Raw genomic sequence first — 19,840 nt, forward strand, 5'->3', positions numbered from 1 at the left:
GTATAGGCTTGATTCGTTTGAGCTTAAGCTTAAGCACGATTTTTTGCAAGGTTTGATCTATCAAATAAGATCCATATTGCATTTTTTTATTTCAGTAAACCTATTATTGTTAAGCTTGAAAATTGTGAATACGTACTTATTTTTCGGAAAAAAAAAAAATCGGTGCCAGGTGGGTATATCCTACGTGGTACCCACCAAATTTTTGCCAAATTGAAGGGATAGAGAGAGATCGGAAGATCTGGAAAGTTGGTTTGTTCTGTACTATTGGAAGAGAGAGAACGCAAGAATTGGATGCTTGTGTAGTTTGATTTGTTCTACAGTATGAGATAGAGAATTGGAAAGTAGAGAGAGAGAGAGAGAGAGAGAGAGAGAGGAGCAGATGACAAGAGGAAAGTCCTCAACGCACATTAATACTCGATCAGGAGATCAACTAATCGACCAAGAAGGGTTCAAATTAGTTGGGTCATGTTCATGACTTATTGGGTCATTTAAGTTAACCTAATTAAGACCCAATTAATAAATGGGTTAGATGGGTTAGACCCATTCTAACCCAATTAATAAATGGGCTGTGTTGGGTTTATTTTCTAGTAGGTGGGTCTGAATTGATTAATGGGTTTGGGTTCAATTTGTCACCCCTACTAAAAATACTCCTTGCTATGATTTTGGGCTGGTTCAAAAAGATAGCCCGTTTTGCCTTAATAATTCTGCCGGATTATTTTTGGGAAAATGACGGTCAATGACATGTTTTGATAATTAATACATTTTCAGCATTAACAAATGTTCTCAGCATGTCCTTAGCGGGTATTAATTATCAAAACACGTCCTAGGCCGTCATTTTCCCAAAAAATTACATCTTTATTCAAACCTTTTTGGTTTTTTGCGTCAGAATTCGTAAATTATTGGTACGCCTCGACGAGAATAATCATATAAAGTTCATCAAATTCAAAACAAATCCAAAACAGGTTGTTTTATATTATTTTTGAAAAAATAGTTCGATTCATATGTTTTTATTTTTTTATTCCTTTTGTCGAGACGAGTCAATAATCCTCAGAATTTGACTCGAAACAAACAAACAAACACACAAAAAAGAACAGAGACAGAAAGATAATCCAACTTAATTATTAAGCAAAAACACCCTTAACTCGATAAGGATTTATATTAGTGCTTTTATTAGCAAACCGGCAGATTACAAAGGATAGAGAAAGAGACTGGGAACATTATGAGATGATTAAAAATTGTAATAGATTGCAATTTGAGAAAGAAATTTGAGTAATGAGGTAAAAGCAAGATATCAATCCAGATGAATCATCATGGCTTTTAATTGTAAATAAAAGCTGTAATCAGAGTGGCTGATATCGATTTGATCCGAGCTCTTTTTTTCATTGTCAACAAGTAAGATTATATTGATATAAGCTCAATAATACTTACATAATGGAATTCATAACAAAATATTTAGACAAAACCAAATTAATCATATACTAAGAAAGAAAAAAGACAAAAGTACAAGGCAATTAATGTCTTTCAATCAAACCCAAATATACTGACATGACACACATTCGCCAAAGATTCAAAAGAGAGAAAATATTGTAGTAGTCAAAGATAAGAGACAACAAGTACTCAGACGATCAAATGGTTGCTAACAAAGTAAGAACGCATCAATGAACTCCCAACTCCAGATTTAAAAAGCCACCACGAGTTTTCCCACCAAAGGCATAATATATACAATGTTACAACACTGTTGGCACAGATATCAGTGTGAAACATCACATGAAAGAACCTGATCTGTAGTCGAAATATTAATTCCAAAGATGAAACTAACTACTCTTGAGAATATATAAGAGACAAAAGTCTCACAAATCAGAAATCGTTGATCTGAAGAAACGAAAGCAAAACAAAACAATTACTAAACTAAAATATAGAAGATGTGTAGAATTAGTACCACTTGTCCGAGTAATTTGATCCGAGCTCAAAGGATAGAAAAATCAATACTTGGGTCAGTGCCTCATCTAGAGCAGGTTATTTATGTTTGTTAGCTATTTAGAATTGGTCGCCTCTAATATTTATCCGAGTGGTATATGATTTTTCATAAATTGTCTCTGTTGTGTAAAAACAGGAAGCCTAAGCACACACTTCTAAAATACAGTTCTGAACAAGTGACACTAGTGGAAGAAAAAAAAAACAAAGACACGTCCATTTATATCAACTGGTAGAATAATACAATTGTTCGCAAAAACTAACTAAAATGACTTGAGAAAGAGGGGAGAAAATAATAAAAACAGGAAACAAACGAATTTAGCATTTATAGCCTTTAAATCAGAAGATGAAATTTTTTAGCGGCCCGTTTGGAACTTGGGGGGGAAAGAAAGAAAGGAGTAGGAAACTTTGAAGAAAGCGTGGAGGAAAATTTATTGTGCATGAGGTTTTGTTATTTTCTTCCATATTTCTTCTCAAACCAAATAGGGAAAATAACTTTTCCTTTCTTTCTTTCTTTTTTCAATGTACTCTAATGCTGTGTTTGGAACTTAAGAAAAATAGGAGAAAAGAAAAGAAAAAAAGTTGGAGGAAAATGAGAAGGAAATGGAAGTGAAATGGTCTTATCAATTGTGCACAACTTTGTAGAGTAAAATTTTCTCTTTTCTCTTCTCATTCTCTCCAACCAATCAATAAACCAAACCAAACCAAGTCTTACGTTCCAATCACTTAAGGTCGATAATTGTACTATTGACAACCCACTAGATTATCAATTATCAATAAGATAAGAAAACACAAAAAAATAACTGTTTTCGATGTACTTTTAATACATTTCAAAGGACTTTTAACACATTATTTTTTATTTTTTATTTATATCTTTTTCCTGTATTACAATCCAGTGAATTGTTATTAGCATTTTACAATTTTTAAAAAATTTGTCTTTTCTTTCTCTTCTTTTTCACAAGTTACAAACAAACCTAAAAAGACATAACCATGCTTCCAAACGTGATCTTACTTTAGACCCCCCAATGAGGTTAATTTAGGGTGGGTTCTAGTATCTTCTTTTTTTTTCCCAGTGTTTTGTACGTTTTTTTAAATTTTTATTTCATTTGCGTTATATTTTTTAAATTAATCATCAATTCCGATGAGAGTAGTCTAAAATGTAAAAATGTGAGCAATATCATAAAAAAATTACAAAACTTTTTTTTTTTTTTTTGTGTCTGAAATGTTGTTTTATATAAATTTTTTGCAACACTTGTCAACATTTCATACTTTTTTGATTCATCGAGACAAGACGATTAAATCTAAAAATTACGACAAAAATTATAAGTAAAAATTAGGGAAAAAGTTCCAGATAAGTTTACAAGAGCCCTACTCTGTAAAAAATTCGTCAATCTGCAATTTGAAATCCGCAGACTTCTCCTTCGTTCCTTTTACAGCAGCACATGCAAAACATTCATCTCTCAGAGATGTCACTGAGAGAGCAGATTGAAAGCGGAGAGAGAGATTTTCGCGTGAAAGAGCTACAAAATTGAAGCTTTTTTTGAATATCTTGCGAATTTCGGGAAGGGGCTTAAACACAACCCCCCCTCCCTTTTTTGCGTGTTCGGAGATTTAGGGTTTATGCGGCAACAAATTGAAGCCAAGATCGTGTTTTTCTGGAGTTGTATTCCGTGCGAATCGACGCTGATACACACGTTTATGCAGATACGGTGAGTGTATTGGGGGGTTTAAGTCTTTCGGTGAAATATTGAGGTGTGAAATGGAGGGTCGGAGAATTAGCGCGAGTCCTCGGCCGTGCTGCGGCCGCCGGGTGGTGGCGAAGAAACGGCCTCGTAGCGGCGGCGTAGACGGGTTCGTAAACAGCGTCAGGAAGCTCCAGCGGAGGGAGATTTGCTCGAAGCGCGACCGGGCATTCAGTATGAGCGACGCCCAAGAGAGGTTTCGGAACATTCGATTGCAGGTATAAGCTTAGTTTCTGTTATAAGCTGCGTTACCAAGTTAGAAAAGTAAATTGTCAGGAATTTAGCTTTCTTTCATAATCTTTCCCAATGTTAAGCTAACACTTTATAAAACGTATATGGTTTATTGCAACTTATAGGCGATTGATACTGTGTTTTCGGTGCGTGACGCAAGGTTGTAAGTGGGAAATTAGGGTTTCGATGGTTAACAGTTGGAACCCTTTATAATGTTAGTCCTGATATACTCCAAAGCGACTTATGAATGACTGAATATGCACACATTGTGTTTTCTAGTCAGCTGGGTCGGTCTTACGGGATAAGTTCTTGTCGAATATTGGGACAAGGTTTCTTATCCCACCTGAAACTGAAAATATTTTGGTGTAACCTAGTGTACTGAATATCTAGTGGTGTAACCTAGGTTTAGAATCTGGAATATTATCAAGTATACTGAAGAATGAAAGTCTTGTGGTGTCTCCCACCAAAAAATAGCAACTAGGTTTATCGATTGGTATGACTTTGGTCCCACGGCCCTCTAGTGGGAAAACATTACTTTTGATCTTGAGCCGAATGAACATTTTTCTTCAGCTCACTAACTCAAGCTACAGGTTATGTTTTTTCTACTGATTCCGGTGAATCCGTTGAATAGAAGAAGCAAATCAGTCTGCATTGATGGACATTTAATATAGCAGTAATAGCGCCTTTTTTTTGTTTCAGTTTGAGTTGAGGGTTGAATGTATAGTAGCCTAGAGGCGAAGGTTATACCTCGGGAAGTCAGCGAAGATAATGCTGGGATTCGCCCCTATCATAGCTGTCTGAAAATTGAAAGGACTTTCTGTATCTCCTCCTTCAATAGAAATGATACACTTTGGTCTATAAAGCCATCAAAACTAACATCCATTACTCTCCTTCTGAAGTGCTTGGGCCACATGCTTCAGACACTCCACCTAAATACATTTGGACTCCACCATTCGTGGTGTATGAAAATCCTGTCACCTGTTCTTATTTTTTGGTTTTGCTGAGGTCTTTCTACCACGGAAAGTGGTGGATTGTTACGTAGGGCAAGTTCATGATTTCATCCTCTCGGTATTGTGGGAATCATTCTGCAATCTACAGAAAGGTGATATCACATCATCATATATGAGGTGATGGAAATGTGATAAAGCAGTGCATCTTACCTGCTGTCTGGTTGTGTGAGGAAAATTTAGGCCATGGTCAAATTATGCGACTGGCTATATCTATTCGGCACTCGGTAGTAATACTGTACCTTTGAGACTTTGCATACATCTTGCCTCAATTTTTCTCAGGTAATGGAGTTTGTACTCTATTAGTATTTGTCTAATTATTTGTTTGGTTATTATATAAGGTTTTGATCTTTCATTTCTGTATGTCTCTTCCTGTAATGACTTCTTTGAACGCTTGTATCAGGTGGAATATGATACCCATGATCCAAAAGGGCATTGCAGCATGGTATTGTCCTTTCTCAAAAAGAGGTCAAAAATTATTGAAATAGTCGCTGCCCATGACATTGTCTTTGCTCTTGCGCAGTCCGGTGTTTGCGCAGCATTTAGTCGAGGTAGAGCCATAATGAATAATCATTTATCTGTTTATGCGAAGCCCGTAGAATGTGTGGTCATACTCCATATCTGTTATCGAATATTGCAGAAAGGAGCCTTATAACTAGTCTATTGTTGGATGCAGAGACTAACCAGAGGATATGCTTTTTGAATGTCAGTCCCGATGAAGTTATTAGAAGCTTGTTTTACAATAAAAACAATGATTCTCTTATCACAGTCTCTGTTTATGCTTCAGACAACTTTAGTTCTTTGAAATGCAGAACCACGAGAATTGAGTATGTGAGCTATACTTTTTTAATTGCTGGTTCCTATGTTCGTGTGTTTCTCTTAGTGAAAGATCTCATTGCTAAATGTTCCCAGGTACATAAAGAGGGGTAAGCCAGATGCAGGTTTTCCTCTTTTTGAGTCTGAGTCACTGAAATGGCCTGGTTTTGTGGAGTTTGATGACGTAAATGGGAAAGTACTCACTCATTCTGCTCAAGATAGGTAAATTTTCGGCAATGTTGGCATGCATGCATGGTCATGAATGATTTTTGCACATTTTTTCGTTGTAGTTCTGATGTATGTACATGTTTCCATTATTTGTCAGTATATACAAGGTGTTTGATTTGAAAAACTATACGATGCTGTACTCCATATCAGACAAGAATGTTCAAGAGATCAAGATCAGGTAATCATTCTTTTATGCGCCTGCATAGACACCTCAATGCATGGTTGTATAAACGGTTTGAAGATTTATACATGCAGAAGAGGGTCTTCTTGTAGTCATTTACTTGTATTTTCACATTGCATGCTATCCCTATCTCATATGTGGTCGAACCTTCCTCTCTCTCTTTCTTCCTACTGAGATTTGTGAATAAATAGAGTCACTATGTATTCGTGGTATAGCCATTTGCATGTGTTGCTAAGTTGTTTACCTTATTCTTGGTCTCAAAAACAGTCCTGGCATCATGCTGTTGATCTTTACCAAAGCTTGTGGTCACGTTCCTCTTAAAATTCTCTCAATTGAGGATGGTACAGTGCTCAAAACTTTCAATCATCTCCTTCATCGGAATAAGAAGGTGGATTTCATTGAACAATTCAATGAGAAGCTTCTCGTCAAGCAAGAAAATGAGAATCTGCAGATTCTTGATGTAAGGATCTTTCTAGCGGTCTTTCAATATTAGTTTAATTCAAATCTAATGCCTGATTTTGTTTATCTGTAGGTCCGCAATTCTGAGCTAACAGAAGTTAGTAGAACTGAGTTTATGACTCCATCAGCATTTATATTTCTGTATGAGAACCAGTTGTTCCTAACGTTTAGGAACAGAACAGTGGCTGTTTGGAACTTTCGTGGGGAGCTGGTAACTTCTTTTGAGGATCACCTCTTGTGGCATCCCGACTGCAACACAAACAACATATATATAACAAGTGATCAAGATCTTATTATATCTTACTGCAAAGCCGATTCAGATGATTCATTGTCAGAAGGAAACGGTAAATCAAATTACAGAAGAATGAGTTCATCCTTTACTATGTTCCACTGCTATGAACTCCCCCTTTGAGAGTTCTATGGCTTAACCTAGCGTGCCCCACAGGAAATATCCTTCAGGAATTTTACCTGCTTATCATCTTTATCATGGGGAATTGGGGATTTCTAATAGTGTAAATCCCTTGTTTATGTGTACTGTTTGCCCTCTTGTGGCGCTAAGTGGTCTTGGATATGATGTGTTTGTTTATGCCCCCCAACGTGGTGGTGTTGGGAGTTTATGGGACCACCTAAATGTCAAATCACTGGGTTATGGACCAAGTAGTATTTGGTTTATCACCAAAGTGGTGTTTGGGTAGACTCATGGTGGTGTTGGTTATGAACCCTAGTGGTTTTCCTTTTTTATGACGAGAGTGGTCATTTCTTATGCAGCTTACACCCCAGGTGGTGTTGGTTGTGAACCCAAATGAACTGCTTAAATCAAACATTCAAATGTAACGGCCAAAAATGAGAGGTGCGAGTTATGCACTTTTTATAGGATGTGTATAGAAGGTGAAACCTTATTTTGTTTTCTGCTTTCTATATGAGCATGGACAGTGCCTTTTGAAGTTCATTGTTATGTTTTGTTACTGTTGCCGTCTAAAGTTCGGTTTTTTTTTCCTGCTCACTGGACCATTATCTGGTTAAGGTGTGTGTGCTGAATGTTGTCACTGTTGCATGCAATGCAGTCTGTTGTTTGTCTTTTGTTTGGTGTGAAACTGTGATAGATTTACCAAGGGGTTTTGGTTTTTGCAAGGGTCATTACATGTAAAATTCAAACTGCATTGCCTCTATCTTGCTTTCTTTCATTTATTTATACTGTTTTTTTTGGGGTCTCTAAGAGTATTTTTGTTGATCATGCAGCAGGGTCTATCAATATCAGCAATATATTAACCGGAAAATGCCTTGCTAAAATACGAGCAAGCAGTAGCTTACCCATAGACAAATGCTGTTGTAGTGGCTGTTTTAGTGGCAGAAGTTGCAGCTCAAAGAAGCGGATCCGAGCTTCTAGGCTTAGGAGCACAGTTGCGGAAGCCCTTGAAGACATCACAGCTCTCTTCTACGATGAAGAACGTAACGAGATCTATACTGGTAATAGGCATGGCCTGGTCCATGTATGGTCTAACTAAAGGTTGTGAGATTGGTCTTCCAAATGCTTGATTCCACTCCGCTTCCTGCTGCAAGAGCTACCCGGAAATTGTACTATAGAATGTTCTTCTTCAGTAGTGTATCTGTTTCTTGTTGCTTTGCATTCATTCCTTTTCTTTCTTTTATTCTTTTTCTCCAGTTTGGGATTATCTGGGTTTCGCGCCCTCCTATGATTGAGAAATGTTTTAATGTTCTGTTGTAGTGTGCTTTACAGCTCGGGGTTGTAAAACTCAGGGCTGTAGGCTGAATTTGGAGTAAGGAATGGCTGCTTTCGAGCATTTTAGATTTAAACGTTCCTTGTAATCTCCGATCCATCTCCATTTCCTCCAAAATAGAGTATGGATGTAACACATTGAGGGGAGATTTTGTAATTTATTCCATTTTTTCTTCACTTTTTGTATTTTTTGGGAGAATCTTTGAGGGACTCATCGTCCTTTTTAGAGTTTGGAGGAATTTTGTACTCCAAATTTACTTTTGATCCTCCATTTTTAGAGGACCAAATTTACTTTTGGAGGACCAAACTCTAAAAAGGACGGTGGGTTCCTCAAAAATTCTCCCAAAAATTACAAAAAGTGAAAAAAAAAGAGAATAAATTATAAAATCTCCTCTCAATGTGTCACATCCATCCTCTATTTTGGAGAAATAGAGGTGGATTGGAGATGCTCTTATGCATCTGCATCCGTCTAGTTGCCTCCTTTTTAAATACCTAAGTTTCACACTTGCTATTTTTATCTCGATTACTACTTTAGCTTAAGTTGCAGCCGTGCTCGTTGTTGATTGCTCCCATCCTATTTCCCTGTTGATTGCTCCCATCCTATTTCCCTGTTGAGCCATTCGACCGACGCTTTTGTCTTGGTCTTACTAGTGTGCAAGATGGTATCCAATGCTTGCAGATTTGGTTTGGGCAAATTCCACCATTTCCCCGGCTTGAATCTCGTTCCATCCATAAACACATGCCATCCTATTTCCAACTGAGACCAACTTGATCGATTCTCATCCACTTGACAATTTGTGTAGAAGTTGCTAATTTGTCTTTCCAATAGAGTCGTTAGGCTCCGTTCCATAAATGGGAATAAGTACTTTTTTTTTAAGAAGATAATTTTAAGTTTAAAAATCGTGTTTTTATACAAATAATTTTTCTAGCAATATAGATCTTGTTTGATAAATCTCATTGAAATCTTTTAAAATGTGCAAAAAAAAAAAAAATTTCATTTACATTATTTTTAAGTTTAAAAATGTGAAATAAGTTGCTTATTTTTTAAGAAGGTTCCGCAACTATTGGGGATGTTTCCATACCGACATGTCAGCATTCCATTGTTCTCTTTCCTGAAAGTACAGCTTAGGCCGCGTTAGAATACTGGGTTTTTTGAGGTTACGTGTAGATATTTTCTCAAGAGCTGTCGAGAGGGAAGGGAAACCAAATACTCCTACTAACTTGTACTATTCAGTTGCGTTCCATTTTGTCTAGTTTCTCTCTAGAATGTTACGGAAGCTGGGTAAATGAACAGGTCTATGCTTGTGACCGAAGATTTCTATTTGCGATGATTTACCCCCAAAAAAAAAAAAAAAATCAATTTGCAACAATCGAAAGGCATCATTTTGTGGGTGTTGCTTCACGATTTTGCCTTCCTTTTTCTGTGCCCGTGCAACCATGGGCCTTGCAAGCCAAGGCAAACCACTTTCTGGTCGGAAGGTGGGTACCAGGACCATGTGCCCTCTCTAAAGGTAAAAATTGCTGGTTGTTTTGAACCTAAACTATAGTAAGTGCAAACCTAACAGTACTGTCTCTCCATTAGTGTGAAGTTAGGTGGCGGTGGCTCTTGGGGTTGGTAAGCAGTGGAGGTATGATTTGCTATCCACTCATTAGAGGTGAAAGAGCCCACAAATAAAATTTGGGTTTAGGAGGTTGTGGTTGGAAGCATATGGCCTACGTCCCCAATGGGGCAACGCCAAACTTTTGGATGCTTGGTTCCTCGCAAAATCCGTCCGAAGTCTAGAGTTCATAATCACGTTTAGAAGAGATTCCATTTTCCAGTTTTGTTGATCCTACCATAACCACTAGCCTTTGATGGGCTGTCACCAAGTTACATGTAATTAGTTCCTCACGAGACCCGTGACAAGTCAGGAATTCTTATGAGATCACATCTAAAAGAAGTTGCTGTAGCCGGTCGTTTCCTCTTTTTTTTTTAATAACAAAAGATTGCTCTCCACTCACTTACAAAACACTCCTCTCTCTCTCTCTCTCTCTCTCTCTCTCTCTCTTGTATTTTCAAATTTCTTCTTATTCCTTTTAAAAACATAAAAATTTGAATCTGCCCATACTCTCTCCCTCTCTCTCACCTAATATCCTCAACAAATCTTACTCGAAAACAGTTTCCAGCTTTGTTTTCTACTAACTTTAGGCATCCTAGGTTTTTTCGCCTTATCTTAATGTCCGTTGATCAATCAAAAACCAGGACCGCATAATATTTAATGCAAATGAGAGTGACATAAAGCTGATCAAAAAAAAAAAAAAAGAGTGACATAAAGAGCAAAAATATTCGTATTCTAGTAAAAAACAAAACAAATCTCAAATATACATGAAGCGCTACTCTACTCCCGTATAAAAAAAATGAAAAATCAATCTCATCCTTTTGTCTTTGTCTTTTTATGAATAGAAGTCATTGGCCACGCCATCAACGCTCTACACTCTAGAAGAGGCCCGCCTAGGCGCCTACTGCTTCTCTTTTCTTCCTTCCGTCCTTTTACTACTACTATACTATATCTTCCTTCTCTCTCTCTCTCTCTCTCTCTCCCCCCGAAGCCCCCTTCTCTCTCTCTCTCTCTCTCTCTAGAAAAAAAAAAAAAGGGATCAAAGAAAAAGACATTTTGCATTTGAGATCTCAATCGAGGTAAAACATCAATCACTGCTCCATCTCTCTCTCTCTTGCTTATGTTAGAATGTCTCGATTTGCGTACATTTTGCTTGTGTTTTGAATGTCGGTTGGTTGTGGAAGAAGGTGGACGGTGGTGGTGTACTTGGAGCGGAATGCTTTCGAGTTCGAACTGATTAGTGGCTTCGGCTGCTGACTCAGCATCGGTGACTCCGCATTGCAGTTACTGTAATCAACGAGATAGGGCTTTGCTTTGGCTAGATCTGAGCTTGTACGGTTGGTTTTGCTGTTTCAAATTTTTAACCCACCGACACTGAATTAGACTCTGTTCATGAAAACGATGTTTGTTTGTGTTTTATTTATTTATGGTAATTACCAATTTGAACTGGTTCTTTTATCAATTTGACCTCTTCCAATAAACGACTTGGCATCTTTGGTATTTAGCGGTAGGGAATTGATTTTGGCACTCCACTTTGTATTTTAATCATGTGAGAAAACAAAACTAAAAGTTGAGTGCCATTGACTAAAAGTGAAGTGTCATAATCACATCCCTCAGTGGTATTGTTGGATTAGCATCAGTGAAGTGGCTGTCTCACTTTTTGATCCAAATTCACCTCTGCATTGTAAGTTTTTATTGTAAACAAGCATTATTTATTATTTAAATCAACTTCTTGTGCAATTCATGCCCCCAGCGCGTCACCATTCCACATATGTTTACATTGTATCTTCCATCGTAATCTATTAGCAGGAATATTTATTTATTCCTATTTGGCAGAAATTAGTTTTACATTTGGAAAAAAAATTTAAAAAACCCCCCCCCCCCCCCCCCCCCCCCCCCGCAAAAAAAAAAGGAGGTGGGAGAGAGTAGTGGGTGGTTGGATAAGATATGTGTCTTTATTTTTATTTTTAGAAAATTAGATATAAATCAATATTCTAGAAAAATAGAGATGACCTTTTGGATGTTTTTGAAGTCCACCATTTATATATACCATTGATATAGTCTTTGGTGGCATGGCATCCCCTCTATGCTTCTTTAATAAATTTTATTACTTATCAAAAAAAAAAAAACTGATATAGTAATATATATATTTCCGTATATATAAGGGGTTGATTTTTTCACTTCACAATCTCATATATTATACATACATACATATAATTTGCTTATACTTGCGTCATTTCATGTAGGCAGTGTTGTTTTTTGTTCAGGGGAAGGAAATTTTTAGTGTTCATAATTCAAAATTAGGTCATAAACGGCTCTGTATGGATACATTTTCACTGGCTTATGAAATCGGGACTAGACCACACAGTTGATCGTCCTTTATTTGAAGCACTGCCAACAGGAATACTCATTTTCATTGCATCCTCCATTTTCATTGGCTTGTGTATGTGGTTTTCAGTTCTTTTATTTTTTCTTCAGGTTTGTTTGCTATCGAGATAAGCTGGCTGAAATGGAGGATGCAATAGATGGCAATGCACCTCTTGATTATGCTGAATTTCAATTATTTCCAAGCCATGACAGGTTAAACTTCAGCCTGCAACCATTTTCCACTGACACAGAATAATGCATACGCACAGTTAATGTTGTTATTGGATGTGGACTAGGGGTTCAAGTGCTACAATCTTCTATGCGACTAGGCCCCAATGGGGGGAAATGCCTAGTTGTTTTTTAGCACATATCGTTCTTTGCCTAATGTTATACTGAATACCAGAAATGAATTTGATTCAGGCATAGCCAAAACAGGTTGGCCTTTCCTGTCCTCTTGTTTAGAAGAAACTAAAAAACTTGTGGGAGATTGATTCTAGAAGCATATTTATTCTCGGGTTCACTATGGCTTTTGAATTTTTGGGAAAATATTAAGCCCTTCTTAATTGCTAGCAATATGAATTTACGCACTTGCAAATACCCAATTACACCATTAACTAATGTGATCAAAAAGTACTTGAAAAATTAGGAATGAATGAATGCAACTTTTGGTAACATTAACTACATGAAATAAGATCGGTTATTTTAACACAACATCGACAAAATATGATCATTGACCACAAAAGTATCTTTGTGAAGATAATGGTGATGGTAATTGTTGTTAATGTTATTTGTATTCCCTCTGATTACTGTGTTACTTATACTGGATTAAATTAGAGAAGTATTTGTACTACTCTTGAAATAAATTTTAAAGGCATGCAAACTTTTGTTGTAGATATGAGGCATGTGTATGCAGTGGCAACAAAATAGAAACAGTAGCATCTGGTCTTTTGGGACAGCTGGTGCTGCACTCACCTGAAATAAAAGATCTTTCTTCAAGAGGATCCAATGCCAATTTCAAACTTCAACCACCCAAAAGTCTTGATAGTCGCCAATGGTTCACAAAATCAACATTAACCAGGTTGATATATGATATTATCAAACGGTTTCTTGTTTGTCTGTTTTCTCTTTTCTTGACGGAGGAGTGTCTGTTTAACTCTTCCAACCTCATTTCTCAGATTTTTACATCTTGTTGGTTCACCGGACATACTGAATACTGCCAAAGCTATTGACGATGAGATAACTCAACTCGAGGAAGCGAGGAAGTTTCACCTTACTTTGTATACAAAGGTAAAATGTATGACAAATGCCCAAAAAGGAGAGGAAATATTTATTCGTCTCTTGGCTAGTTGATCCTTGAAATATCTACTGATCTCAAATGCATATTTAATTCCTGTCACAGGATAATTGTGATCATTCTGGAGATGGAACAAGAGGTTAGTTCATTGATGTTGCTTTGTAACTTGGACAAGCTGATGGCACAGCTTGTGTTGGGATAATAGATTTGAAGAAGAAAAAGTAGAGAAGAAGAGAAGTGGAAACAAGGATTGATGCAAGAAAAAGGGGCGTGTTTGATTAATTCCAGTATTAATAAATAACAACAAAGTATTTGTGGACGCATATTACAGAGGAAATACTTGAGGGAAAAACTTAGCGTCAACTAAGTCTTGAAATAGGAATGGCCTAAGCTTAAATAATGATGTATGTCAAGGCCCTCAATAAGTGCTTAGGATCCCAGTGATCATAATCTTTATCATAAGCTGCTGTCCGTGTGTCCTTAGCCTCGACGTGTTTGATTTTTTCCCCATTTCCCCTGCTTTGAGTCCTTCATTTACAATATGGACAAGGTTCTTGTTTATCATTGTGCTTTTTTTTTTTTTTTCCCGGTCAAACAGAAATTCTTATCATTGTGCTTTTGTACCTTCTGTTTCTTGGCTAAATATTGAGCTATCTCTTTTTTAACAGATGGCTCCAACTCGACTGCTGTGGGACCAAAGCTGAAGGTAGTGCTTTTCCATTTTAGTGTAGCACACATTTGTAACTTGGAACTAATATGTTGGTGATGACAGGATGAAGTTAAGATTGCGTCTGATGCATCAAAGTACGTATGTAGTTTGTTTTGTTTTCTATGAACAAATTTTCCTTCTCCATGTGTTCCAATTTACATCTTAAAATCTGACAGGAATGAATTGCTGCGAGCAATGGAACTGAGGCTAAAAGCATTGAGAGGAGAATTAGCTGCTGCTTTCAACCGGGCCACGGTAGCCACATGCTCTTCAAAGCACATCTTTGATATGGAAAAGCTTTCTCAACATTTTGGAGCTATAGATTTGAGGTAACTTGGGAACAAAATAAGATTCTAGTGTTTACCCGTCTTCTAAGTTTTTGAGTGGTATGGAATCTTAAAACTGCTGTGTCATATTTCAATCCTGCTCCTTTTACTTTCCTTTTTTTCTCTACAACTTCCTGAGACTATTTTTTTAATTATAAAAAATGACTAATACTAATGGCAAGGACCTAAACTTATTCCTTGTTGTTTCCTACCACTGCTAGGAGTACTTTGAGGAAGTTCGTAGAGCATTGCCAAATGGACCAGAATGTTGATTTACCGAGTGATGAGAAGTCCCCTTCCACGGTTGATTCAAGAAATGACAGGTACAGTGCGACTAAGGCTAATGCTCAGATACTAAAACCATTACTGCCAGATACACCAGTAAAGTATGGTGTCTCCCCAGCCAAAGCTGCCCAGGTTGAGCGGCAGAGCTCCACAGAAAGTGAGGAATCTTCTGTCTCAAGCAACGACAATCAACCGACTGTGGAACGGAGTCGGACTCTGATCAGGTCTGCATCACCTAGAAGGTCAGCATCTCCAATGCGTAGGGTCCAGATAGGGCGATCTGGGTCCCGTAGGGCAACTGCACTAAACATTAAGAGCCTCAACTATTTTCCTGCTAGAGACAAGACGTTCTCTAATAGAGATGCAACTGCAAACAGTAGTGAAGACGAAGGATTGGAACACCGCCCCAAAAGATCAGACAGCAATGTTAGAATAAGCGTGCAAGATGCAATCAGTCTTTTTGAAAATAAACAGAAAGATCAAACTTCAGATGCCCAGAAGAGGAGGTCAACTTTAGATGCCTTTCCCGGTACAAAGAAATCTGTACTGAGAAGATGGAGTGCAGGAACGGGTGAAAGTTCCACCCAAGACAACCCACAAATTGCTTCTGAAAATTCTGTTCTAATCACTTCTGACCATTCAGAGGCTGGAGAAATTCCAAGGAGTTCATTAGAAGCGAAAGATGAGCCCGAGTTTTTAGCTGGAGATAACCACCCTGTTGAGGCTGCTAAAATGGATGCACGCTTAGATACTTTTGAAGAAAGAACGTCTAATCCTGTAGGGAGTCAAGCAGAAACCCTAGTTATCCAAAGAGAGGAGAAAACTGAAAAGTTAACGGCCTCAGCCGAATGGAATCGACAGAAAGAACTGGAGTTAAATCAGATGCTGAGGAAAATGATGGAATGTAAGCCTGTTAGGTATCAGAATACAGCACCTGATAGCAACAGAAGCCAAGATGTTCCACGTGGGCAGAGAGGGGGGGTTTCTGACCACTACAAAGAAAAGAGGGACGAAAAACTGAGGGGTGAAACTGCGGGGAGGCTAGCAGAGAAAGAGGCACAACCTAGAGCAATGCAGCAAATTCTTGGTCAAAGAAAAACTGAAATGACCTCGGCCAGCAAGAGTTCTCTGGCTAAGCCCCAAAAGTCACGTAAGACTGTGACTCAATCTGTGAATCCCAAGAAGGAAACCTCAAAACCTGCTGTTACAAAGAAAGCTTTAGCTAAGACATCACCCGCACCCGCTATGCGTAAGTCATGGTCAACAACACCATCACCGAGAGCCACTACCGGGACGTCACCAGCTAAAACTCCTTGTGGGACTCCATCTACTGGCACTACACCTACTCGTCGAAGACCCCAGCCAGCACCGTCAGTTCCTCGATCTAGCCCAAAGGAGGAAATATCCATACAGCGGCCCAAAAATGTGAAGGCTAGGCCAAATGACACTAAGAAAAGTATGAAAGATATGACTGAAAAGAAGCAACAACCTTCAACAAAGAATGGGAAAACTGCGAAAACAAAAGTTCAGACTCCTCCTGGAAAGGATGGTTCAGTGGTTGCCTCAAAGCCCAGTTTCTATAGCAAGGTGACAAAGAAGAGCAGTGTGGTGCCACTGGAGTCAAAGCCTTTCCTGCGTAAAGGCACCGGTATTGGCCCTGGTGTTGGTCCTGTTGTCATCAAAACAAAAGAGTTTCCTCAACCCGGGGAGACTTTGGAAAACCCTGAAAATCTAAGCGAAGCCCAGAAACACGAGGTGGTTACTGACTCTTCTGGTATTGTTAGTCAGCAGCAGCAGGAGGAGGAATTTGAAGCAGTGGATACTGATGCTGGTTTAGAAGCAGAAACTCATGAGTTATCTAGCCAGCAGAAATGTGAGGGAACTGTGAGCTCAGAGCAAGTTGCTGCAGATTTTGATGATAGTTTTATAATGGTGAGAGAGGCTGTACTCAAGACTGAGGTTGAAGAAGAAACAGTTATCTCCCCGACGGCTTGGGTAGAAATTGAAGAGCATCAAGACTTACCTATTCCACAAGGTGAGAATAGATGTGAAATTTCATACGCAGCCAATGTTGCACCAGTAGCAATTTCAAGTCCACGCGTCCGGCACTCTTTGTCACAAATGCTGCTAGAGGAGAGTGCTGAAACTGATATTTTGGAGTGGGGAAATGCTGAAAACCCTGCTGCAATGGTCTACCAAAAAGATGCACCCAAAGGACTGAAAAGGCTCTTGAAGTTTACTCGAAAGAGTAAGGCGGATCCTAACTTAACCGGTTGGTCTAGCCCACCTGTGTTTTCAGAAGGAGAGGATGATGTTGAGGATTCCAAAGCTGTTAGTAAGAAAAATGCCGATACCTTGCGGAGGATGGCTGCCCTTCATGGAAAGAACTATGGACAGCAAAAGGCTTCATTGGGTGAAAGCTATGAGAAAGATTTAGCTGGTCCTGAAATACATTCTGGTTCGACTACTTCATCCCCTTGCTTTACATCCGTATTGAGTTTAAATATTGATTTAATTGTCTTTGTTCTTAGCCTGAAATGTAGGACCTGTCTGTTTGTTTATACTAAAAGCAATGCGATATATGATCACATAAGATGTGTAAAGCACATCGGACTTCTAGTGATGAGATTCATAATGCCACATCTCTCAAGTTATCACACATACCGTGTTTTTGTGAGATTTCATATCTGACGGACAAAACTTTCAACCAAAGGTAGGATGTGTAGTCACTTGGATTTATAGTCCGATCTGACGCTTAAATCTGAGCAAACAGACAAGCCCTTAGTGATCACTGAATGGTTAAAAAAAGCCTGAAAAGAATAGACTCTCAGGGCATTCTATTTCTGTTGTAATCTTCGTTGTCCAGTTTGACATAAAATTAGCTATTTAGTGATATTGCATTTATCATGTGTGCTTTGTTATTGACACATTTTCCTAGTCTGGACTGTGATACTGATGATCGTAATGATTTATAATACATTCAGCTCATTCCAACGTAAGCAAGTTCAGTGCTCAGAGAGAATCCCACAAGTTGCAGGACCATATCTCGACTGCTGCCACTACGTCTAAAGGTTACTTTCTTTATCCTATCCCCTACTCATTTGTCTTTTCTCCTGCTCTCTGTTCCTGCTATAGAAATATCACATATCACTTCCTTGTGGTTCATAGATTCCAATATTCTCTACTATGTTTTGTGTTTCAGCAACAAGGTCATTCTTCTCTCTTTCAGCATTTAGGGGCAGCAAACCAAATGAGATGAAGCTTCGCTAATGCTATAAGAAAAACTAGATGAGAGTTAGTACCTTCCACCTCTCTCTGTGGCTCTATACTGGTGAACTTTGGCTTCTGGCAAATGCGTCTTTCTTCCCCTTCCCTTTTTTATTTTGCAAATGCTACAGAGGCCTGGGAGAGATTCCTCTGCTTCTGCATGTAGTGTAGGTTTGTTGTGTTAGTCATCCACGGGATATCTAAATTGTTCTATATAGTTCTAGCTCAGAGCTTAGCGACAATTAACAAACTTGTACTTCGTCTTGAGGCAGCTGACCAATTTGTTCATGTGGTAGAAAACCCACTACATAAAATAAGTTATATATTGGCTTTCAATTTATTCTTTGGGTACCTTTGTGGCTATCTGAAAGTTTGTTATGGTTCATTACTGTGGAAATCTTATTTGGCTTGACTCACCCGGCCGGTGGTTATCTGTTCTTAATTGATTCGAATGTGGTGGTGGTTGCCATTTTCATCGACTTGATTTGATAACTCTACAAACTGTTGCGGAAATGAAAACCTTAATTGATAGTATGAAAAGTATTACAAAATGCAAATTGTTGCCAACCATTTTCGCAACACTCCCATTTGCAGTCATTGCATGCAAAGTGTCGCGACATCTCAGTGCCAGTGGTGCAGAAAAATATCCCCAAGCCAGAAACCATGGGTAATTACCAGCTGTGTTACTAGGAGAAGTTATCATTTCACCTCGATTGTATAAATCCTGGAGCCCTCCGTGAAAGCGCCCTTTCCATTCCGAGTGGAAAATCCTTTCTACGAAATTTTCTTTTTCTGGTGCTCCTAACTTCACTCGTTGTGTGCTGTTCAAAAAGAAAAAAAAACTTCACTCGTTGTGCATGATTATGAATAGCCCTAACATTGAATACTGTAAACCATGTGTATCTAACAGGACCAAGCGGGTGAGAGTAAAGCAAGTATGCTGCGAAATTGCAAATTGCCACAGCCCTTGAGTCCTTCGGTCGAGGTGGTGCTCTTTGGCAACGATGGCAAGCCTGACTGATCACTTGCGAAATTCCTCTTCTTCTTAATCGTTTCTTGTGGGAGTTTCTCAATTGGTGCCGGTCCTATATACTTTGGGGCCTTACACCAACTTCCACTGGGGCCCTATTTCTTTTATTGAGGTATTATATAATCTAGTTAGAAACAATTTGATAGTGTAAGTATAGTTTTTTAAGCAGATCATGTATATGAACACATCTAACAAAATATAATAAGTCAAACAATTTTGGAAAGTTTTCTTTATCGGAAATTTGCTTTCGATTTTGTTGTGAAGGAACAAAATATCCTAGTGGTTAAAAAGCGTCCATATTCTTTTGAGTCATTCTACAACCGCATCTAACTACACATCCAAATACACACCCACACTCACAATAGGGGTGGAGCCCGCACACACTACACACCCAGTGTGTGTGGGCCCCACTTCAATTGTAAATATGGGTGTGTGATTGGGTGTGGTGTTAGAAAAATTGTATTCTTTTTGACAAACAATATCATCCCATTAATATCAAATAAGAAAGTACATCCTTACACATACCAACTAACATCAAAAACAAAGTAAGGGAGAAAAGAACAAAGACCCAACAAGACAACCTAACCA

At 38.3% G+C, this 19,840-nt stretch overlaps 2 protein-coding genes across 7 annotated transcripts; both read left to right on the plus strand.

Moving 5' to 3' along the window:
* Positions 1–3,332: 3,332 nt before the first annotated feature.
* On the plus strand, positions 3,333–8,453 carry LOC131320673 (uncharacterized). 2 transcript variants are annotated; one of them, XM_058351450.1, is made up of 8 exons: positions 3,333–3,934; positions 5,358–5,505; positions 5,631–5,781; positions 5,867–5,992; positions 6,096–6,176; positions 6,447–6,639; positions 6,712–6,982; positions 7,881–8,453. In XM_058351450.1, exons 1-8 carry the CDS (start codon positions 3,734–3,736, stop codon positions 8,141–8,143), a joined length of 1,434 nt encoding a protein of 477 aa, XP_058207433.1. In that variant the 5' UTR covers positions 3,333–3,733; the 3' UTR covers positions 8,144–8,453. The 2 variants fall into 2 exon arrangements, with proteins under 2 accessions (XP_058207433.1, XP_058207432.1); XM_058351449.1 differs by having other exon boundaries at positions 3,339–3,934; positions 7,878–8,453.
* A 2,386-nt stretch (positions 8,454–10,839) lies between these two features.
* Positions 10,840–18,562, plus strand: LOC131320675 (flocculation protein FLO11-like). Of its 5 annotated transcripts, none has more exons than XM_058351451.1 (12): positions 10,840–11,053; positions 11,162–11,306; positions 12,453–12,554; positions 13,234–13,419; positions 13,517–13,628; positions 13,741–13,774; positions 14,304–14,341; positions 14,408–14,439; positions 14,521–14,673; positions 14,892–17,413; positions 17,940–18,026; positions 18,158–18,562. In XM_058351451.1, the coding sequence occupies exons 3-12, from the start codon at positions 12,484–12,486 to the stop codon at positions 18,223–18,225; spliced, it is 3,303 nt and encodes a 1,100-aa protein (XP_058207434.1). In that variant the 5' UTR covers positions 10,840–11,053; positions 11,162–11,306; positions 12,453–12,483; the 3' UTR covers positions 18,226–18,562. The 5 variants fall into 5 exon arrangements, with proteins under 5 accessions (XP_058207434.1, XP_058207435.1, XP_058207437.1 ...); XM_058351452.1 differs by having other exon boundaries at positions 10,843–11,053; positions 11,159–11,306; XM_058351454.1 differs by having other exon boundaries at positions 10,888–11,053; positions 11,162–11,311.
* Positions 18,563–19,840: the final 1,278 nt, after the last annotated feature.

This window comes from Rhododendron vialii, chromosome 3a, assembly GCF_030253575.1.
Source record: "Rhododendron vialii isolate Sample 1 chromosome 3a, ASM3025357v1".
Classification (NCBI taxonomy): domain Eukaryota; kingdom Viridiplantae; phylum Streptophyta; class Magnoliopsida; order Ericales; family Ericaceae; genus Rhododendron; species Rhododendron vialii.